The sequence below is a fragment of the Anastrepha ludens genome, chromosome 5 (genome assembly GCF_028408465.1).
Source record: "Anastrepha ludens isolate Willacy chromosome 5, idAnaLude1.1, whole genome shotgun sequence".
Lineage (NCBI taxonomy): Eukaryota > Metazoa > Arthropoda > Insecta > Diptera > Tephritidae > Anastrepha > Anastrepha ludens.
Genome location: NC_071501.1, coordinates 67,073,558 through 67,098,320, shown reverse-complemented (window position 1 = coordinate 67,098,320; position 24,763 = coordinate 67,073,558). Strand labels below are relative to the sequence as shown.

The 24,763-nt window shown below is 36.7% G+C and overlaps 1 protein-coding gene across 1 annotated transcript; it reads left to right on the top strand.

Moving 5' to 3' along the window:
- The first annotated feature begins 9,612 nt into the window (after positions 1–9,612).
- Positions 9,613–10,544, top strand: LOC128864742 (piggyBac transposable element-derived protein 3-like). The gene is made up of 3 exons (XM_054104497.1): positions 9,613–9,635; positions 9,714–9,988; positions 10,036–10,544. Exons 1-3 carry the CDS (start codon positions 9,613–9,615, stop codon positions 10,542–10,544), a joined length of 807 nt encoding a protein of 268 aa, XP_053960472.1.
- Positions 10,545–24,763: the final 14,219 nt, after the last annotated feature.

Sequence of the window (24,763 nt, the reverse complement as noted above, 5' to 3'; positions counted from 1 at the left end):
ATTTGAAGAACTGAAGACTTTCTGTGGACAATTGTTGAACAACTATCTCTAAATTGGAGCACTGAGGGGTTGGTGTCCTTACGCCAGATCGATCAACGAGCCACTTAACTAAATAAGTGAGACAGGTTTTGACGTTTTCTCATTTTTATTTATGCATTTTTGTTTGCTGCAGCTGACTTCAAGTTCCAACGCTTTGTAAATAATTTAAATTATGATTGAACCCATTTTTGTGTGATGTTTCATATAATGTTTTGAACCCTTCCTGCGCTTATGCGGAGATGGCTGTAATTTTTAGATTATGGGCTGCTCTGAAATGTTGTTTTGCCCTGTACACCGGAGGAGAAATGGCACAGTTTTTGATTTCAATGCACACTAACGAAATTAACCATTACACATCACAATAGATATCATTAGTTAGGTGTGCTCCGATCGACGTCTCAGGCGGCGCTGGAAGTGATCTTACTTATTCTATTCATTGATATAAGTAGATGTTAAAGGGATAGCGGCCAAATCTGCTTCCAGAATCAAAGCAGCAAGCATAGTAAAAGAAAACACGCACAGTAATGCACGGAAAAGATGTTATTATCGTCCATAACTTTTCTTTATGGATATCAAAAAATAATTTATAACTGAAACCATGTGTATTTATGTTGAATAAGTTTTTTTTTTAACATTTAATCAACAAAATCTGTTTTTTATTCATACATGACTTACTTTGAAAGCAAAGTTCCCCGAAGTTCCCCTATCAAATGAGTTAAATTTTATGCCAAATTGTTCGTAAAGAAGTATTAAATAAGGTATATATGCGCCTTTTTGCGCCTTTTCATAAACATGTCTGAAATATCGATATTAGTGTGAGAGAAATCTCAAATAATTCTGACCCATTAATGTTTGAGCCAAAACTACCGAGGGAAAATCGAGTTTAATTCAGTGTTTGCATTTACTACTTCAAAGCAGCAGTAGTACCCCAAATAATGCTCTGCTCTAACTATGTAGTTAAACATTGTCAGCTACAGAGTAGAGCTGATAGCGCACAAGTCAAACTAGGACTCCAAGCTATGACTCTAACTGCGCAACAGTCAGAGTCATAGTAGAAAAATAATTGCGTCGTAGTTTTACACAGGAGCTCATAGTCACTAAAATAAAATGCGCAGTAGACCAAAAACAGAGATTGAACTTTGTCCAGAAAGATCCAGAACTGTCCAGTACCTCAGAGAGTGAGAGACTCTCAGCAGATCGTTCGGTCAATGTGCGCCCCCACCCCCGTTTTTATTTTGTACACGAAAACTGCGGAGCGACTATTTGCAGTACTACGAAGTCATTTCGCGATGTCATATTTTGAGCGAGAGCGAACTAGATACTTCTGATCCATTACTGTCTAGTATGAGCAGGTTGTCTAGAGCTAATAACAGAAGACGTTTACCACTTTCAGCAGAAGTTAAACAGTTACTTTTGTTAGATACTCAAAATATGGAAAATGATCATAGCAGTGCCAGTGCAAATGAAGACGAATATGAATCGGAATATGAAACAGAGGCCGAACGCGATCATGAAATGATTGCGTCTAATGACGTTCACAAACTTCTAGATGAACTTGAACTATCAGAAGAAGAAACTTCTGATTCTGAATAAATTAAGCTTAAATGCAGATTCAAAAATTAAGTCAAATTAAAAAAAATTAAAAATTACAAAAAATGCAACAAAAAAAAAAAAAAATTAAAAATTACAAAAAAAATTAAAAATTACAAAAATTAATATACAAAAAAAAAATTAAAAATTACAAAAATTACAAAAAAAAAATTGGGATACTAAATCGTACTAGAATCCTCCTCGCGGTGTATCCTGGGTGTATGAGTACAGCTAATTCTAAACGTATTTTCTTTGTTCTAAAGCCCTAGATTCTGAGTTTGAAACAAAAATACTGATTTTTTAAATTTTATGTCCGCCATTTTGGATCCGCCATTTTGAATTTCTCAAAGTTGACATTATATTCGTAATGTGCATTGTTCTAAACCCCTAGATTCTAATTTGAAGCAAAAATACGGATTTTTTAAAATTCATGTCCGCCTTTTTGAATTTTTTAATTTTGACTTCAGATTCGCATTCATAGAGTTAAAAAACTATAATAAACGTGGTTTTAATCGGTTTTATGGCCTTTTCCTAAGAAAAAAGAGTTTTGGCCACTCACTCGGGTCTTCTGGCCCAGTGTGTGACGGCTCAAAGATGGACAATGGCACTGGTTCGGGAGAGTACTCGCAACAATTATCCTTAGATTGCTGTTCTAGACTCCCTAGACTCTAAGCAGGAAAACGATAAAAATAATGGACTTACCTCCGGAAAACCTTACTATTTTTATTAATAGTCAAGCAGCGATCTTCTGGCCTCAGCGCGCATGAATTCAGCATGTGTTAAAAAATACAGGCGGTCGCTCTCGCTTATCCAACAACACACAAACTTTGTTGGGTGTCCGACCACTCTGGAGTGGAGGGAAATGAATGAGCGTATGAGTGGGCAAGTAAAGGTTCTGAGCTAGACCTTCAGCAAGTGGTAGAGGCCACAAGCATTATTCTAAACGAACTGTACACTGCAATTGCCCTTAGAAGAAGGTGGCCTCTGACTACTAAATGAAGGATCACCAAAGCACTCTGACCAAATCTTGGAAGCAGCATATCAACTGCACTATTGGCACCCTAGCTAATAGAATGGGTGTACCTCACAGGAGTTTTGGAGATGGAAAAGAAATTGAGTCGGTGCAAACACCTCCTCTGCGAATACCCTACAATTCTAAAAAACCGTCCCAAACATTTTGGCGATTATTTCTTTGAAAACCTGGAAATTTGTAAAATGTCTCATTGGAGGGACTAGTTAACTTTTTAAGAAGATCTAAGTGGTTTCATTAGGGTATGGAAATCATAAACAAGTATCACAGTGGATCTTAGGGCCTGGCTTACCTGACCTAACCATTTAACATTTTGCATTTTGGCTTATTTCTAACGTTTAAGTAAAATTATGAGCTTCGGTTTATTAACAGACTTCTGGTAGAACTTTATCTTATGCGTATTTTTCTCCTCTACCACAAGAGATACAAGACATCCCCCATATATGGAGGAGTTAGAGGAATGATCTACCATAAGAATTCATAAAAGAGTAAAAACGTTCACCCCATTTAAAATAAAATTCAGACTTAAAGCTTCAAATCGTCGAATCACGCATATTTTTCTATATACTCTACCAGAGTCTCCAGCCGAAATTTCTTATTTCGCAAAAAAATCGACTGTAACAGTAGATACAACTTAACTTGAGTGTTGCTAATTCGGTAAAACTACGCAGCAAACGTAATACATCCAATCTTTTTATGCACGATGAAACTTTCTAGACACATTCATTTCCGAATTCGCCAAAAAGTAGAATGTAAATTTACAAACTTTACGAACATTGGCGGCAGGCAAGCAAAGCGAAATGCTATGAAATCACAAAAATACGCAACCTGGAGTAAACTTACACATTGCACGCAGAAAGCAGGTGAAAAGCGAATAGGTGGTGGTGAGAGGGTCTGGCAAGGAGTGCAAAGTAAGTATGGTACTACTCAGGGGAATGTAAAGAACTTTTAACTTTTACAACCGACAACCGACAGAGAAAAATTATACACGAAAAACGAAGACAATCGAAGGGACAATAGTGCGGGTGGCTTGCGGCGGAAGAAGAATTTGTACTATAGTTAAATAGGAGAGTCAGCGTAAGCTGATGAGGACCATCTTGTGAAACCACAAAAGTGTGTAAGGCATTGCTTAAGCTTTCAAACCATTTTACTTAGTCGCTGAGGCGTTAATTGAAAGCGTAGGCAGGATGAGGAGTACGAGTTGACGAGAGCCAGTGGAGGACCTGCCACTCACACACACATAGCCACACATATACACTTTATTTATACGCACTACCAACTGTTGTTACACAATTTGAGAATGTCGCGAATCGATTTTTCGGGAGCACAGGTACTCCCATGTAAAAGTCCTCTGCAAAAAGAAGTGGTGAGAGAGGAGGAAAATAGTTGCTGAAAGTGAAATTTAATTAAGAAAATGTACGCCAGAAAGGATTAACTATACAAGCGATAAATTGAATTTTAAATCACTTGAATATCATGAGTATTTGTGTTACACTTAACGGCAATAACAACGGCCGATAGAATGAGAAGTAAGAGCGTCAAGCGTTAAATTGAATTCTGCAAAGATTTGGACGCGCCTCCTTCAATACAGCATAGCCACCCTCTTACAGTTAGGTAGATCAGTAACCCATGATTTGCATTTATAAATATATTTATGCGCACTTTTATTACCAAAAATCATTATCACCACCTGCACGCCAAGGCGCTTTAAAGGACTTCGAGGAAAGCAGAAAGAGAATGAAAAATAATTTGAATTCCTATTAAAACGCCTGTATATTAGATGTAGGCAAGTGGTTGTTGTTCCTCACTCGCCGTAAATAAAATCAACAAACTAAAGCACAAGAAGCACGATAAGAGGCGACTGTTGTAGACGAGGCGAGCGGAGAAATCGTTTTGCCGCATGTTGAGCGCGTTCAATTGCGGTGGCGAAGCCCGCAAGCACGCCTTCGTGTTGAAATGAGAGTTTTTATTTTTATTATAATTTGTGCATTGTTTGCTATTTCATCGCTTCAATGCTTTTCAATAGCGAGTAAAATAACCACTCATTTAAATATAATGACAAAAATGGGGCCGGTAATTTTTTCAGTCAATGCAGCTTTAATCTAAATAACTTCCATTCGTAGAAAGGGCGAGCGATTAGGAGAAAGTTTGTTCGCCCACTTTCTCGAACAGCAGGCGATAATGATTATATTGATTATGTGGAGGGCAGAAAAATTAAATATGCATTCAAAAACTAAATATATTTATTTCCTTTAAAAGATTCGCTTTCGAGTGATGCTGGTTTAAAAAGTGAATCGCATACGAGGAGCCGCTGATAATACTAAAAGCTAAGGTACTTGCGGTCGCCATATCCGAATGAGTTTATGCGTGCCTACTATGCGGTAGAGCCCGGATTCGAAACCTACGAATCAAACACCAAAGTTTTTTTCTAACGGCAGTTGACCCTCCGCGACGGCGGCCGCCGTAGCCGAATGGGTTGGTGCGTGACTACCATTCGGAATTCACAGAGAGATCGTTGGTTCGAATCTCGGTGAAAGCAAAATTAATAAAAACATTTTTCTAATAGCGGTCACCCCTCGGCAGGCAATGGCAAGCCTCCGAGTGTATTTCTGCCATGAAAAAGCTCCTCATAAAAATATCAGCCGTTCGGAGTCGGCTTGAAACTGTAGGTCCCTCTCTTTGTGTAACAAATTCAAGACGCACACCACAAATAGGAGGAGGAGCTCGGCCAAGCACCTAACAGAAGTGTACGCGCCAATTATTTATTTATTTTAGTTGACCCTCCGAGTGTATTTCTGCCTTGAAAATGATCCTCATATAAGTCCATTTGCCGTTCGGGTTCAGGCATTTGTGAAATAATATCAAGAGATACACCACAAATTGGAGGAGGAACTTGGTATTATATAAATAATGTGTCTATAATTAACAATTATCTTTGATATTAGCAACAGAACCATTTCAGTGGAAACTGGAAATTATCGCAAGCTGCGCTACCGCTCTGTGATTAAACTCTTTTTTGCTCTGAAACAAATTTTTGAATAAATGTCATCGGTGCTTGAGGACTCTGCATCTTCATAAGAGGAGGTAAAAAATTGGGCTCGACAACTTCAACAGCGAATAGAGGCCTATGCAGACGACTCCTGCCCAGGTCGCCCAGTGATGGTAGTACTGGCAAGCTGGAAAGTGTACGGTTTATTTGTATTTATGTTGAGCGATTTTGGCGAAAAGTTGACGAGGAAGATTATGGCTACCATATTCTGTGATAATGAAGGAATTTTACTAACTGGTAACTTGCCAACAACCGGCAGTACGCTAATGTTCTCGATGAGACACGTGAATTAGGCGCAAAAAGTGCATTTCCTGCAAGATAATGAATTGGGAGGGCTGCCTTAGAAGTCCAGATTGGATCTAGATTCCGGTTAGTAGTCCTTGTTTGAAAAAACGAGTTACGGGTCTGAAGATTGTTGGGTAAAAGCGAGGTGAAGGCCGCCGTAGAAAGCATTTTACTAGGGAGCACTAGTTGAAAAAATATACAACTATATTTCGCGTAGAAACACAACAGAGGAAAACTGAGGGAGTTATAGAAGCTTGACAGAAAGAATTCAGCAAGCACAACTTGGCACTGGTGAGGGCTTAGGCTCATTTGACCGATTTTTTTTTCATATTTTTTACATATTTGAAAAGCAGAATTTCAAGCAAATCAGAGGAAAATTGAGGGATTTGTAGAAGTTTGACTGCAAGAATTTGGCAAGGGCAACTTGGCACTGATGATGGTTTAGGCTCATTTGACCGTTTAACCGATTTTTGTATTTTTTATGCATTTCTTGGTGTCAAAACTTTAAGCAAATCAAAGAAATCTGAGACTGCACAAACTCCTACTCGTTTGGAACCGTCGTTAAAGCCTTTGAAAGCTTGAAAATTCCTACTCAATTTTTATTTTTTTTTATATAATTTTGGATTTGATAGATTGTACCATTCTGATAGGAAAAATTAAAAATTAAGGTCTACAGCCAAACTTAGGTAATTTGTGTTACTTATGGGGATAACTTCAATACTGAATTTGCTACGCTACTTTTAAATATAATCTGATATTGATAATGTTAGAATATTTTTTTTTTATTTTTTTCGAATCTAATATATTTTTCAGAATTTATATTTTTTTCATTTGTAATTAAGGTAAGTTTTGCTGATATTCTATGAGATACAAAGTTTCTTAATAAACTCACAAAAGAGAAAACAAAATTGCCATGTTTACAAGGCACGCCTTTTCTTAATTTTTTTCTGTTATTTTTTATACTCAGAATCCATCAAAAGGCACAGTAAAACTTTCAGGTCGCAGCGCTTAATCCTCTCATAATTGTAATTGTTAAGGTAATAGTCTGGGAACTTACACGTTTTTTGAGGCCATGCTTGGGACAATTTTTGGAAGGGAAAATAAAATTCAATCGGTTTGATTTTCATATATGTTATTAAAGGTATCAGAAGGTGTACAAAAAAAATTTTTTTGTTTTTTAATGCTTTGATACTATTTTTGTACACTGCAGCAAGCGGCAAAAAAAAGAGGCACAGTGGCTGGCCGGCGTGATTTCGTCACTTGTGGTCATCTGAAATAGAAAACACAAATTGCTTATTATTCAGTGTGCTTGTCGTTCTGGCGGGTAGTAAGATCAAATGATTTTGACAAAAAATAACATATTAACAATAACATAATAACAATTCTTACTTCGTAAGAAAATTGCCTTTTTTTAAAGTGGAAATCGGACTAAAAAATGGAAAGTTAGGGTCGAAATAAATTAAATCTATTACCCGCCAGAACTATTGATGTGTAGAAAAACATATCTAAATTGCAGCTCAATCCGTTAGATAGAAAATTTGTTTTCACGACGGCCATCCGGAATAACGTTGTTTTGAGAAAAACGCGTTTAAAGTTTTAGCGGCTTGGCGCGCGCAAGTACGAGCTGCTCTCATGTATGCGCTATAATTTCGTCAATATTTCGAATTTCGGTCTAAAATTAGTATATTACCAATATATCGCACTTTTAAAATATGTAAAAAACCGAAATTCAAAATTTTCAAAATAAGTTACCAGACTACTACCTTAAAGCAGCTGGACACACTTACGCCCTATAAATATGCCTATTAGCTGTATAAAGTGGAATGTGCGAAACTGTATATTCACTTAACTAAATTTAGTGTTGGTATCACTTCCACAATACTCCTACTGAATTATATGCTGCGTCCTTTATATAAATATACACCGGATGACTCCCATCCAGAAGGCGTTCACAAAAAAACCCAACACGTAAACAAGATCAAGAGCACAACACCCAACAGCGAAATACAAATTAATTTTTACATTACAAGCGGTGTAAGCAACAGCAAAAAATTCAATTCTGCCAAATGCTAATTAGGCAGTGTATGGTGGCTTCATTATGCCGCCCAAATGAGCAGCGCTTTGAAAGTTACCCACAACCGATAGCAGGAGATTAGGTTTGTTAGAGCTGCTGGCGTGGAATATGAAGCACAGCCGCTGAAATTAAATACAACTAAATACTTGTACAAATTGAAATCATTTAACGGTTAATTGCGCACACGCTTCGCTAAACACCGCCTCAGTTCATTGCATCGCACCTTCAACCACTGCCGTCGCCGCAGCATAGCTAACTTCAAATTTCACTTACGCTTTCATTGAAATGTAAATACATTCGACTAAATTCCTTCCATTACACACACATCACACTTCGGTTTTAATGAGCGCACCTGCGTTTAGTTAAAGATGTACGAAACATACAAAACAAAAACAAACAGAGAATATCTCCAAACTACGGTTGCTTCATGATTTTTGATTCTCACAACAACTTGCAATGAAGCTAGCGTATACTGTATTTACATATTTCTAAGCAGTAGCGTGTAGATAAAAATGTTGCTTTGTTTGTTAAATATATTTGTGTCGTTGCCTAGAACATGTTTTTCAAAACAAAAGAAAAAAAAAAACATTTAGTTAGCTTGTTTGGCATGTTTTTTCGTTTCCCTTTTTCGCGTTGAACAAACGACAAGTCATAAAAGCCAACAAGGCGCCTTACGGCAGCCTTAAGTGAATTAAGCAGACCAGCTTGACTTTGCATACATTTAGGGGCAACGGTACTGTGTGTAACAATAAGTGAACCCACGATTTGGTTTTAGTAGGTAAACAGATGTGAAAGTTTGTATTTGTACTTCTCAGAATGAAGATTTACCTAATTATCTCCTTTTCATAATTGTGCGCTGTCGCTGGAACTTATGCTTTTGCGCTTATCTATACTTTAAGCAAGTTTGATCCATTAAAAACGGACGTGATGTGAAACAGTTTTTTCTTAAGGCTGCAGCACAGTATCATTGCTGTCATACATCTCGGCGGTGCGCGGAATTTTCAATGCTTCGGCTGACGGTCTTTCCACCGCTATAAACGCAGCTGACCATCATTATTATATTTTCATATGTGTCCAAAATTATGTAAAAAATTTCAATCGACATGAAGTAGTATTACTTTTTAATTTATTTTATATTTATATATATTTAACCCGAATCTTCCCACGATTACCATATGGTAATGCAAACATGCCGTTGCAATTTTACGTATTATGTCTGAACTAAATAACAAAAACAAAAAAGAATAACTGTATTTCACGCAGAATAAATGCAGCTCACGGAAAAACATAAGTTTTTTGTTATTTTTAGTGCAGCTAGCAAAGCTATAAGACGTCAAACTCAGGTGAAAAAAAAAGTGAATTATTGTGATTTTTTAACATGGCATGTCGGTAAGTATATGAATAACTTTTTGCTTTTTTGATATATTTCCAAAAAAATTGCATCAGTTTGTAGCTAATGAAATAAACTAGTAAATGCAAGTTTATGTTTGTTTGAAATTTGATTTTTTGTGTAACTTTTTTGTATTTTACTCAAGGCGTTACCATATGGTAACCGTGGGACGTCTAGGGTACAGGGTTTTAGTTACGTTTGGTGTAGTTTTTTTTGAGATTTTTGATCATATTTATTGATATTTTGTGAATTACAGCGGTTTATCGTTGCAAGAAATGCTTGATTTCATTCAAGAACTCGATGAAGCAGAAGATCAAAATCAACTGTGTGATATTCCAACCACTCTTTATATCGAGCCTCCTGTGGATGGCAACGAATCTGGCGAAGATGACGCTGAAGATGATTGTGCGGGCATTCCAGATAATGTTTCCCCGGCTCAGCTAAGAGGTGGCTGCGAAGTTGTTATGGCTAGTGGGCGACGTATGCAAGGTTTCCATGAAGAGGAGGATATGGGAGGCATGTTTAGATACGGTATAAGCATACCATCATTTTAATCTTATAAACTCTACATTTTTCAGCACCAAATCCAGGAGATTTGCCTGTTATTGAGGTTGAAGACACTTATAATGAGATGGAAGGTGAAGAAACAACGGCTAATCGTTCAGAATCCTCAATGAGGAAGCGCTTACGTACAATTGAACCGAAACCTTCAAACGTTGCATTGCCATCAGGAAACAAGGAAACTGTATTTGAATGGGTCAAGAAGAAATCGTCATCTCTAATTCCAATTTTTCCAAGCGCAAATTACGCAGATTGTCGCCATTCACTGTCACACGAACAGTTTGAAAAATGTTTTGATGACACATTATTGGAACATATTTGCGAACACAGTGCGTTATATTCGGTGGAACAGAATAGACCGAACCCAAATATAATAGTCAGCGAACTTAGAGCATTCATAGGCATATTGATCGTCACTGGCTACAATTATCACTCCAATTACAAACATTTGTGGAGTCAGGATGAAGACATTCGGAACAACCTTGTCAGTAACACCATGCGTCGGAATCGTTTTCAAGAGATTTAGCAAAATCTCCACTTCGAAGAAAATTCCAAGGCTTCTTCAAAAGACGCCCCAAATCCTGACAAAATGTGGAAACTGCGTCCTCTTACGGATCATTTGAAAGCAAAAATGATAGAAAATTTCCATCCGGAACAAAATCTTTCTTTCGACGAAAGCGAGATATCCTATTTTGGTAAACATGGATGCAAGCAATTTATAAAGGGCAAACCATTACGATTTGGATATAAAGTCTGGTCCCTATGTACTCCATCTGGTTATTTGGTAAATTTTGAAATTTACCAGGGGAAGAATCCTCGATCGAATTTGGAGTACGAAGCAAAGTTTAGAAAATGCGCCGCTCCTTTAGTCAGCATGATCGACGATTTTCCTGATGAATTGAAATCGCTGTCATTCCAGTTTTATTTCGATAACCTGTTTATTAGTTATCCTCTGTTGGCATATCTCAAGTTATGCGGATATAATGGTACTGGGACAATCCGAGAAAACAGAATTCCAGCAAGCTGTCCCCTAGTGTCCCCTAAAAAAGACGTAAAGTCAATGGAAAGAGGTTACTCTGAATCAATTGAAATGAAAAGCACTGGTATTTGTTTGGTGAAATGGAAAGATAACAATGTTGTCTAGAGGTCCCACGATTACCATATGGTAACGCTAGTTTTCCGAATTTTCCGGAAAATCGAGGCGAGGAAAATGAAAATGGGCTTCATTTTCGTGCTCAGGAGATCGAAGTACATAAGTATACAACATTTCACAAAAATCCAAAACAAAAAAAGTTATGGGACTTCCCGGGTTAATGATTTCACGGGTGTAAAGCAACGTGACACACATTTAGGTTTGAAACTTGTTATTAAACTATGGCAGTGCTGACGATCTTGCTATCATCGCAAGAAACCACCTTGTGCTTGCAGATACCACGTTAAATCTAATTAACAAAGACAACTAAAAACTTGGGTAGATCGCGAAGCAATCTTCGTTGCGCTAACCTGAAAGCCGGACCTCGCTTATGCCGAAACCTTCAAGTACCTGCGAGTTAATTTAAGTACTACAGCAGATCTGCTTATTTGAATAAACGACAGACTGTAGGCTGCAAAAAAAAGCTGTTAAGAAAACCTCAAATAGTTTAAAAACAACTTCTTGCCATGGACGTGTAAGTTATAGCCTGGTCAGCCCTTATAAGCTCAATAGGGTTGAATGGAACTTTTGGTCCTGTATGAGAACTTGATGCGTCTTATAGAATAAAATATGACAATAAGATTGAAGAGCTGATAAATGGACAAAACATAGTGCGCTTTGATAGTTAGGACACGTACGTTGAATGGATGACAACAGAATTGCAAAGCATGAACGGGCGAAGAAGCCAAGCAATGAACCGCGACAAGCAAACAGGAAAAAAACGCTAATTATAAAAATTCTCGCTGATACTGCAAACAGAAGTTGGTTGCGTTCCAAATCATGTGCGAAGCTTGCGGCAATGATGTCAGTGACAGTGAGTGCAGAATTCGCCTTAAACAGTGTGTAATTACGTGCGTATGAACCGCTACAAGCTACTGATGAATTTGACTAGGTGTGTGAGATGTAAACCCGCAATATCTGCAGGTGTAGCAAAAAAGTGAAAACCCAGATGTCTAAACCTTTGCCTGGCGATGTCAGGATGGCAAATTTTTACCGCATGTCACCTACCAATTTCGGGAGCTGCGGTTTTGTTAGCTTTAGGAGTTTCCTCGAGAGCCCCCGTCCTTCCCATGGCCAGAAGAATCTCGTGATTTTGAACGTTTGCGCACTAGCCTAGAGCTCGATGAGCTGACACGAGACCCATCTTCAAGGGAATCCCAATCCCCTCATTTCCCATTGAAACCATTTCCAGGGTCCCCTGAGTAAGTTCCAGGGTCCCCTAGTAATCTCATCAGCCCAGCAGTTTCCCTCTATGCCGCTGTGATCAGGAACCGAAATGAGCCTAATATTGAAGTATTCGCATGCAATCGAGAGAGAAGTCAGGCATTCCCCGACTAATTTCGAATGCACAAACAACGAGCGTAAGGCAATAAGTGCCGTTTAGCTGTCGGAATAGATATTTATGTCCTTTACAGTAATTACAGAAGAAAGCAACTAATCCACTCCTTGGTTAATTGCGCCTACCTCCGCATGGAAAACACTACAGTGGTTCGTAAGCCTAAAAGAGCTCTTCGTACATGACTCTACCAGCCAATCTCTCCTCCAACTTCAAGCCATCCATAAACATGTTTGCCATTCTCTGTCTCTAAATGTTGTACCTCGCCCACACCTCCCTTGAGTGAATAGAATGGAAAAAGCACCGATCGGACTCAGCAAGAATCCAGCACCATGGAAGAATACTAAAGTATGGAAAAGAACTCTATCGCGTCCACGATAGTCGGTTCTACGTTACCGATACGATCCGGATTTATATCCGACCAAGGACTGTGACTCCAGGAGCATTCCCCGTATGTAAATATGGGGAATCTTATGCTGCTACAACAACAACCATACTAGAGTATCCGTAGTTTAAGTCTAGCTGCGGCCCGAACACCTTAATCTGATTACGGCGCGTGCAGCGCCAATGATACAAGGTGGAAATAATCAACAAATTTTGCTTTTGAATAACTTTTTAGTAAATAAAAAACAACAAAAAGATTTATGGAATTCTGTATTTTGACCTTTACGCCCTCTACTTGTGGTCCTAAGTTCCACACTGGAACTCTAGGGATTTATGATGATTACGCCCTCCACTGCTTGTCTGTTTGTATACTGCAGCTGTCTAGTTCACAAGTGGCAAATATGATTGATGTACGACGCCAGTTGAAAAAATTAAGAATCTTCGAATAGGGTGACTAATTTTGCGCCACTTTGTATGTACCAGTAAAAATTGAAGTTCAAGAGCAAACTCTAAATAAGGTTGGGTTATTGTTGATTTTTCTTATGGCCAAGCTTACTCTAGACTTGGTATTCCGTATTAAAAAATATTGTGTACCAGTTGGGCTGAGAGAAAAAATGTTTATAAATAATTTTGCTTAATATTTTTCAAATTAGTTATTTTTATTTTATTGAGGTGCAACAATGCAAATCGGATATTAGCTACTTGATAATAAATTCCACACGTGCGCGAAGAGTAGATTTATTAAATCGCAAACAACAGTCGAAATGCACAGCGAAGCTTGAGAAAATATTTAAAAATACAAACTGCCACATAAAGCACCAGCACATTGTAATATTTTATCTGCTAGTATAAAGTTGCTTTTGCAGCTAATTGAATTGTTACTCAGACGACCCCTCAGAAGACATGCACGCCACGCAACCCAAATACATACATACATATGCACAAGCGAGCATGCGTAGAGGATATGCATACGCATAAGTTCACACATACCCGCAGGGAAAAATATTAGTTGCGAGCTGGTATACCCCCAGTTCACTCTTCAGCTCAACCAGTTCATGTTCTACCTTTTTCAATGTTAGGAAGCGGCATTTTTAACACTGTAATGCCTTACGAAATTGTAATTGTTATTTAAACATTCAAACATTGTTTAAACTTTCCTATTTTAATGTCCAGTTACTGTGGAGTTTTTTGCGATGGCTGTTTTTTTGAAAAATCGTTTTTTATTCAATTCAATTGCTTTCTTAATTACATTTTTGATTCATAGGCGCTGGTAAAGCTTATTATGGATTCTGTAAATATTTATAAAATATTGTAAAATAAAATATTATTCACCAAAAGACATGCTTACATTTATCGTTACACTATGTAAAAACTCATTACCCAAAAAAAATCGCATATAAATTTTTATGTACCTTAAGGCTCTTCTTCACATAGGTCACGCCTTAAACTGTATTCAATAATTTTTAATATCTTTGCTGATAGAATGCTGCAGCAGATTCTTTATTGCAGACATCTAATTTACACTCTGTATTTTGTTTTTGGGATCGAAGACAAAACACACCTTTTTAGTATGGTTTTGCGGCACTACCTTTTCTTTCATATTAATTAACTCCTCTTTAGAGTTAAGAGGAAAATTAGATTAAATGGACTCTGACCATGTAGCCCCTGTGCAATAGTCTCAATATTTGCCTTTGCATTTGCCTTTGCCGTAAAGTGTTTCCGGACGCCTCCGGACACCTCGCAACATGAAAGTTTTGTTCTTGCAAATTATAACGTAAGTCCTCAAATGCTATTCGTGGCCGTCTATGTTCCACGTACGAATCCAAATTTTTCTTTCTAAATGAGCTTTCCGCGATATGCGCAGATTAATTTTCATGTTCTTGTGGAGACTCACAACTATCTGTATTAATATTGGAGCGCTTGTCATAATCCTGATTGGTTGGTTAAGGTGATGTCTGGATGCCACGCCCCAGACTCAATTAACACAAAAGATCCCATTTTGGGACACCATTAATAGAACCACTACCGTTATTTAGTCAAACCATGTTGATCTGACTATAAATCTGCCTATGTCATCTATTGTTTTCCCTCCAATTTCTACCAAGTTTTTCATTGAGAACTTCTCCAGTATTCTATGTCATAGAACATCCAGTCTTGGGCACTCACACAGATAGTGGAAGACTGTCTCTCTAGAATCTTCTTGATTGCAACTTCTACATCTATCGTTATGCGGCCATCCATCTTCCTAGCATAGCTTCCGATAGGCCAATTGCCGGTTATTGTTGACGTAATTCTAAAGATGTATGTTCTTGGCTTTCGTAACAGCTCGTCAGTTTTCATCTTGTTGCACTCTAGCCCCGTTTACTTCGCTATTTTGCAGGTATCGTTGTTGGTCCATCTGCTTCTGGAATTGCAAAAATATCTCCCTTTTGTGACGCTTCGGGGGCAGCCTACTGCTATCACTTCGGATACTCCAGAGGCAGTCCCCTGTCTTGCCAGCTCATCAGCCCTCTCATTTGCTTTTATAGTACATATGTTCCTATGGCTAGGTACCCAGATGAGAGAGATGTCTGCCATGCGTGCTAAGGCATTTAATTCTTCTTTGCATTGCCTGCCAATTTCTGAATTGGTTGTTGGTGACTTTATAGCTAAGATAGCTGCTTGACTATTCGTAAAAATACATGCTTCTGATAGTTGTTGTGGATGATTCCTGATTATCCTGCAAGCTTCCCTTATCTCGAGAGCCTCTACTTGAAAGATGCTGTTCCAATTTGCCAGGCAAAAATACTTGGAAGTTTCGAGGTCTTTCGCAATCCATCTTGTATCCATCGGTGTAAAGAGCGGTGGTATCTTCCTTGACTACTAAATTTAACTCCCATTCCTTTCGCATGGGAAACATTATCTTAAATTCTAGACATAATCATACTTTGTACAAAAATAGTACAGACGGTGGCGTTAATCGATTTAACGAATATAAATCGGCCGCTTTTAATAAGGGCGAATTTCCAAATTATCTGCGGTATCTAAACATTTTGAATGTTTTGTCAAAGACAAGTTATATTTTTGCGTTAAACGTCTAATTAGTCCTAGACAGCATGGTTTTGTAGTTGCAAGATCTACGTTATCTAACTTATCCAAACTGACGCGATGCTCATATACACGGATTTCTCTAAAACCTTTCATAAAATCTCCCACACGCTTTTAGGAACTAAAAAGGCTTGTCTCGGTTTTCATTCAACTTTCTTTAACTGAATTCGATCCTATTTAATAAAGAGATGCATTCCAAACATTACATTGGCACCTCAGGGTAGTATTTTAGGACCTTTGTTATTTGTTTTGTTTATTAATGAAATTCGGTCGTGTTTTCCTTCGCTAATTTTCTTCTCTTCTTCTCTGTGCCCATTTTCTAAGCTTCAAAACCTTCTTAATCTCTCTTATCATATCAATAATACATATCTTGCTTCGTCCGATGTGATAAAAGATTTAAGGTTTTCTTTGATACAGAGCTCAATTTTATCACGCACCTAAATTAAGCCGTTTCCAATTCACTTGATATGCTCGCATTTTTGCACTTCACTGATCCATATGCTCTTAAGATATTATTCTCTACGTTTGTTCGGTCCTAATTAGATTATGCTGCTTTTATTTGGAGACCTTATCATGCAGTCCACATAAATCGAGTGGAGAGGGTTCAAAAAATCGTTGTGCGTTTCGCAATACATTCACTCAATTTCTCGGACCCGAAACCATCATACGAATCCCGCTTTCGTTTGATTAGTCTCTTTCCATGAAGTGACAGAGGTACTTTTCAGGCAGTATCATTTATCTTTGATCTCAGTAATGGCAAAATTGACTGTCCGGCCCTTCTAGAAAGAATACAGTTTAATGTTCCTCGTAAAAATTTTCGCCGTTGCAAGATTTTTCGCGTTGGCTTTAGTAGGACATTATACAGTGCTAAGGTGCCTCTCGTTAGAACGTTGTCTGACCTTAATTATCGCTCCACCCATTTGGATTTAGATCTTTCTAGGACCAAGCAAGTACTCAAACGCAATAAAAGATTTACTTTCTATGTAACTTGTATATATTTTTAACAATTTAATGGTTTCTCATGTTGATAATCTAATTTTTCTACACTTTTTAATATTAAATATTTTAAATTTGTATTTTATTATTATTATTATTTATTAGAGAAATATAAAATATTGCACTAACAATCTTAACACACTTGCTGCATTGGCTTTTTGTGTTAAATTTGTATTTTGAATTTTTGTACTCTGAGTTTTAAGGACAACTAATGCGGATTGACAACTAGAATTAATTCTCATAATTTGAACCTGTTAGAGGAATTTTCGATGGCAGCATTCCCGAAAAAAGACGGTTAATATCTATTGGGAATGAAAAATAATGAAATACTGAAAGAGAAGAACAAGAAAGACTGAAAGACTGACTGAAGACAGGCATTGCAGCATTAAAATTCCAGAACAATATGATGAGCACAACAGGAGTAAGTACTTTATAGCATTTTCGTTTAATCTTAATTTTAAGCTTAAATAAATAATTATTCTTCAGTATTATTCTTTAGTATCAGGGCAGCTAATGCCCATATTTTCCGCCTGCGATCCACCTTTTATTGACAGAACTATCCAATAAATAAATCAGCTGTTCACTAGGCCGCGTAACAACCATCTTTCGCATTACAATTTTAGGCAGAATCAACTGCAGCAGGAGTCCCGATTAACACCGCCGTCTGTCTACTCTGTAAGACGCCACTTGAATATGTGCCATTTTTTTTCTATTTGAAATGAAGCTAGCAACATATCAGAATTTCTATGAGAAACTGGATTGGTTAAACCCTTAGAATATAGACTGCTCATAATTCTCTTGCTACTCATTTTGTTAAAAGATTTAATTCACAATTTTACAATTTCGAAGCAAACTTTAAATATGTAAATCTATTGTACTTATACATAACATAATCCTTTAATCATCGTAATATATTGGTGCGTACATAGACGAGTTTTAAACTTTCTTATCTAAAAACAAAATCAACTAATTTGCAGACTAATTTCTGGCTCTATTCTAGACAATGACGAACAAGTATGAGGTTTTCTATTACATACTAGTCTCGGAACTAGAATGTTTCCATAGTAGCTAGGTCTTTCCCTGCAAGGTACTTGTACAGAAATATGTATTGGTGGTATGCATTGTGTGTGGCACTACACATCAGAAGCTGTTGGCTTGCAGCATTTTGCTATTTTCAGCAGCTTATGTATTGCAGTTGAGGTGATGTTATCAGAGGTTAGTTATTGTAAAATCGGTTTAGATTTCAGTGTGAAAAATATGAGCGAGATAATCCAAGGAAGTGATAGGGAGCAGACAAGTGTTAGAAGGGGCAGGCTGGTAAGAAGAAAGAGCGAAAAGTAGAAAGAAGGTATTGCGGAAAGAAAATTAAAAACACAAGCGCCAATTTTTAGATCGTTTAAAGCATTAACAATTCTATGAAAAAAGCTTAGATGCTGTGGAAGAAAGTAAATAAAAATCAATGGCAAAATATGTATGTAAATGACTACGACGAAGGCGAAGACTCGTGGTGTTTTTTACATATTTATATACACAAATTTTTGTAATTTGATTTCCAAGTATTACCAGTCATACCTTGAGGTAAAAAAAAACCTCGTAATGTGTGGGTTGAAAAATTTGCGAATATGCAAATTTTATGGTCTATGCTGTTGTTCTTTGCATACCGATCGGGTATAAATATGTGGTACTGAGAGTGACTAAGCGCGAGAGCCCTGAGCTAGAGGTTTAGAATATTTGTCGCGCATAGTAGATGCTCTGCCACCTTATTCTTTCATAATATTACCTACATATGCGTGTTATTGAGTAACAAGGCCCTTTTAAATATCCATTAAAATTTAACACTTTTCTGCCGACAAAGTTTTTCTTTTAATTTTGGTTTACAACTCTCCTGCTTGTATAGATCACGCAGCATAAGTGCGAATAGACTCGAGTTGATGGTTTTATAGTTGAAAGGACAAAAATGTTGCACTTATGCAAGAGATATTCGAAATCAAAACGGGGCTGGTTTTGCGTTAGCAGCACAAAATTAGTATGATCGCACAAGTTTTGGAAGAATGCTATTGAATTAATCGTCCGTAGTCAGACATACTTGTACATTATTTATTTATTGATTCAATTAACAATCTAAAAATAAATTATTTCTTACAGACTGTAAATTATAAATAATTCTATAAAAAATAAATTAAACTTAATAATTATTTGCTTCACTTTCTTATAGTTTACAGAGAAAGAATATTAAAGAATACTTATAATCCAGTTAAAAAATTCATTTAGTAACATTTTGAAATGGTAACATTGTGAAAGAAACAATTAGACAAATATGATTTGAAAGAGAATTCAATTCTTTGAATGTTCTGGAAATTAGACCAACGTTAGTTCTGATCATCTCTAACCAAAAAATAAAATGATTTCGTAAGCTTCGCTGAGGAATATTGAAATAAATTTTCTCGAGTAACGATGGGGAGTCAATCGCCCCACTTATCTAATCGAAAACAAAAGTGAGGGGAAGAATAAAAAAAAAATAAATAATTGGCGCGTACACTTATGTTAGGTGTTTGGCCGAGCTCCTCCTCCTATTTGTGGTGTGCGTCTTGATTTTGTTCGACAAATGGAGGGACCTACAGTTTCAAGCCGACTCCGAACGGCAGATATTTTTATGAGGAGCTTTTTCATGGCAGAAATACAGTCGGAGGTTTGCCATTGCCTGCCGAGGGGCGACCGCTATTAGAAAAATAGTCCTTCTAATATCTATTTTTATATTAATGAGAAAGATTTTTATACGATGCGTAATGCGCAATGACAAGAATAATATGTTCTTCAAATAAAGGTGACGTATTCCAACTGCGAATGCACCAAGCTTTAGAGTATATTAATTAACAAAGCCCCAACTGAAACGTCGATTAAAAGCGAGTATGGATATTTTAAGAGCTACGGATGCTAAAATTTCTAAGTTTTTTGCTGACTAACCATCAGATGCGCTTTATTTGATAAGAAAAAATTTAATAGGATATAAAACTGAAATAAAAATTCTAATTAAGATGTTTGAAATTTTTATGAAACTTGGTAAATTTTTTTTTTAATGTTTTACCAAATTCGAAATCCGAATTTATATGTTTTTGTCATGAGCTTTAAAAATCATTAAAATTGTTCAAGATATTAGGGAGCAATAACTTGACAAATTTAAAGATGTGTAAAAAAAATTTCAAGAAACTGGTTCTGTCTGGATGCTCTGTTGAGAATATTGCTGCTGTAGCTCTAAGTGTTATTCAACAACCTTCAACATCGACATCTCGACGTTCTCAGCAATTAGGCATCCCTTAATCTACTGTTTGGCAGATTATACCTGTAAACTTGCTCAGGGTGGACATTTGAAGGGATGTCATTTTTCATACATAATAGTTAAGAGCCGTATTTTGAATAAAAATATTGAAACCTGAAAGAGTCTAAACTTTTACTTGTTTTTTTTTTTTTTAACAACATCCAGGCGCATCTTTTGAAATACCTTTTATCATCTCATTTGTCAGTTGTCATTTTTCATTCGTCACTTGTTAATTGCAATTTTTCATGCTCCACTGTTATTTATGACTTTCAAACATGAAAAAATGGGGATTTTGGAGATTGAAGGAATTTCTAACTTATTTTGGCATACCTACGTAGGATTCACAAGCAATTTTTTTATAAACTAAAATAATAATAATTCCGTTACTATGACAAAATTTTATTAGTTAGTTTTTGATGTTTGTCATTTGCTATATTATTTGTAATTTATTACTTGTCACTTATCACCTGCCATAAGCCATTTGTATCTTGTCAATTGCCAGTTCTTATTCGTCATCGCTATTTTTCATTTCCTATTGTTATTTCTCATGTGAAGACTATCATTTCGTTAGTCATTAATTTTTTTTTAATTAGTTGCAAGCATGAAAAACTGGGGATTTTGTTAAATAATGAAGTTTTAAATGCATAGTATCTTGAATTAAATACGTAATGCAAGATTCACAAACAATTATTTTTAAATTAAATTTATCACATTTTTCAAGTCACCTATATCTTGTCAATTATCAGCAGTCATTTGTCATTTGTCAATTGTAATTCCTCATATGTCACTGCCATTTGTCACTTGACAACTGACATTTCATTCATTTTAATTTCTTAAATAGTTGTATGCATGAAATTTCAGGAAATTAAGGAGTTTTATATTTATTTTGATATTTTGACTAGCCAAGACTCATTTATTTATTTGTAAAATTTATTTATGAAATAAAAGAATTATTCTAGCACTTTAACTAAATTTTGTCTACAGACATCACAGTGGGATATAGTGTTGTAAGGAGTGTTTAATTTTTGACATTTTTAGTTTGTTATTTGTAATTTTTATGTTCTCACTTATCACCAGTAGCAAGTCGTTTGTATCTTACCAATTGTTAGCTGTTGTTTGCCACTAGTCACTTGTCATTTGTTATCCGTCATTTGCATTTCGTCATTCATCATTTGTCAATCGCCATACGTGATAACTCGTCATATGGCATTTGAATTTTGCCATGTCTGCTGAGTTTCATGAGTGGTTTATTTTTAATAATTGTCGTTGGCCCTTTGTAATTTGTAATTTCTAACTTATTACTTATCATCTGTCACTTGTCTTTTGTCATTTGTCAGTTGTCATTCAACCCTTGTCATTTGTCATCTGCAATCTGCCATTTAAATTTCATAATGAGTGGTGAGTTTTTGGTGATGGTCAGTTGCTACCTGCAAATTTGTTATTTGCCACTTATTACCTGTCGCTTGCATCTCATTATTTGCATTTTGTCATTAATCTCTTTTCGTCTGTTATCTTTCATCTGTCATTTAGATTTAGAATGAGTGTAGTTTTTAACTTATTACTTGTCATATGTCGCTTCCATTTTGTCATTTGCCGGTTGTCATTCATCACTTGCCATTTGCTATTAGTAATTTGTAATTCGTAGCTTGTTACTTATTACCTATTGCGTCTGTCTTGTCATTTGCATTATATGATTTATCACTTGACAGTTGTCATTAGTCATTAGTCATTTGACATTTGTATTCTGTCATCTGTCATTTGGATTTCATAATGAGTGGTCCATTTTAATCCCACATTACAATTCAGCGGCAGCAAAAAACAGTAAGTGTAGACTTTTATTTAAAATAAATAAATAAATAATTGGCGCGTACACTTCTGTTAGGTGTTTGGCCGAGCTCCTCCTCCTATTTGTGGTGTGCGTGTTGATGTTGTTCCACAAATGGAGGGACCTACAGTTTCAAGCCGACTCCGAACGGCAGCTATTTTTATGAGAAGCTTTTTCACGGCAGAAATACACTCGGAGGTTTGCCATTGCCTGCCGAGGGGCGACCGCTATTAGAAAAATGTTTTTATTAATTTTGCTTTCACCGAGATTCGAACCAACGACCTCTCTGTGAATTCCGAATGGTAATCACGCACCTACCCATTCGGCTACGGCGGCCGCCAATTTTGGAAGTATTAAATTAAAAGATCTTTGGGAATATTGGTTACCTCATTTTGCCATTTATGTGTCAACGTGGACCACATTTGAATACAGCACATTAAAGAAATATTTCATATTTGGTCTAAATCTCTTCTAAGTTTGCCGAACCACAAGGCTAGTGACTAGGATAAAGTGAGGGAAAATTACAATAAATCGTTTTTAATTTCCAGTTCATTCAATTTTAGCATTTCCATATGTACAAATGTGTGCTTCGTATCCTCACAATTGCGGCCTCTGAAAAATGAACACCCATTATTTTGGTATTTCCGAAATTCGCTCTACTGTGCGATATCTAAGATGCTGACATCAGCGTTCCTTTTTTTCCACGTATACGGTATGTTTTGAATTTATGAATTTATTATAAATTTATCGCTGATGCAACCACATCATTGCACTTGCAGCGCACTATGTAGCTGTTCCGAGCGCAAGCATATCGTGCGCCATTTATTTACTGATTCATTCATTCAGTTCCTGTGTCGTACGCTCATTTAAACATTATTGTTGCTGCATAAAAAATTCGGATTTGAAATATTGCTGATGCATTAAAGTGAAAGTTAAAGTGTTGCAGGAAAGTGAATTGTGCTGGCATACAGCAACATTCCACACGCACCTTCTTACATATTTGCCATTGCCTGAAGCCATTTGCTGCTTCTGTGGCGTACTCCTGCAGCAAGCGTGTCCATGAACAGCAGCATGACAGGGAAATAAACAAATACATATATACACTCACACATATCTACACTACTAAACTATTTAAATATATGTACAAGCATATACATATACATACACAACTATAATGGAGTGTGGGCTAACACCCAGTTGTAAGTACATACCCACATGAATATGTGCGAGTATGTGTTTAAAAAAGGAAAACAGCTCTAGCTTGGCTACAAGTGTGTGTGCATGTATGTGCAGTTAGCACTCGTTAGCATGTAGCAATGTGTGTTAGAGTGCACTTTCATATACAACAATTTAAAGTTGCTATTGTTTTTTATTATTTGAGGAAATATTTTTGTTGTACGCTCTCTCAATTGCTTGTTGTTTTGCTTCGCCCCTCTGCAATTAAACCAAATATTTGCAGCAAAATTTCTTCCTTCCATCGTTGTTGTTTTCATTTTGTTATGCAATATACATATGCATATGCATTTGCTTATGTACTTTGCCAAAATAGACCCTGACCGCTTGCTGCTGATATTTCATTTCACTTTCAAGGATATCGCCTTAGATCCTCTGAGGTTTCTATGCGGGAAGAAGTGTAAAGAAGTGCGGGTATAGGTGAGCAAGAGATTGTTAACTGCTTGCTGAGAAGTTTAATGGGTTGTGGATGAAATTTAAGAAACTCTCAGAATAATTTAAGAGTTTTCCCACAAGTCTATAATTTAAATATAAATTTTATTGATTAGAGAAAATATTGATCAAAGCGGTTAACATAAATATATTTTCTATGTTGCGCAGAATTACCAGCAGTACTTTATTCAAGGGCGCCCTCCAGTCGCTGCACTCAAAGAACGGCTCGTGAGCGCTATTTTAACACATGAACTCCAAGTGAAAATAGCGAAAGGATAGAGACGACAATTCATATGACAGAGTACCCATTAAAGATTTAACTGCACCGTTTTTAAATTTGCACTATTTTCATCACAAATGAAAAAATTCATAGAAGAGCAAAACTAAAAAAAAACTCCTTTAATGTCCTTTAAAGTTTTTGTTCTTGAACATCTTTAACACTTTTCAATGAAAGTAAAGGGACCTAGATATTTTTTATGAGGGGCGTTTTCAAGACCTGCTGAGGGGTGACCGCTATTAGAAAACCCAACCCATTCGGATAGGGCGGCCGCTTTCATTACTTCTGGATATATAGATTAGGTCAAGAGAGGGTGGTTCTCACTGACAAGTGCGTGGCAGTGGTAGAGGAAATGTTAAACTTCTCCACCTCCTTCTTGTTCCTGCTGCTACATAAGTCACTCGAGGGAAACCCCATACTTTGCTATGTGTTCTCATTAGGCTGTGCGTAGTGATGATACTAGGGCAAACCCGTTCAGTTATCTTGCAAGTGGGGTCCGTAGTCCACTCGATGTAGACTGCCTTGACTTGCATCAGAATAAAGGGATGCCCATATATTGGACAGAATTGAATGACTTAACAATTCCTCTTCTAGCCTACTCATGCACAATGAAATTTCCAGAAATGTCTTTGCATCCAGAAACCCAGGTAACATTCCTGGTGTACCG

Coding starts and splice junctions, on each gene's coding strand:
- LOC128864742 (XM_054104497.1), top strand. CDS start 9,613: ATGGTAACCGTGGGACGTCTAGG. Junction 9,636..9,713: donor GTAACCGTGGGACGTCTAGG/GTACAGGGTTTT, acceptor TGTGAATTACAG/CGGTTTATCGTTGCAAGAAA. Junction 9,989..10,035: donor GGGAGGCATGTTTAGATACG/GTATAAGCATAC, acceptor TACATTTTTCAG/CACCAAATCCAGGAGATTTG.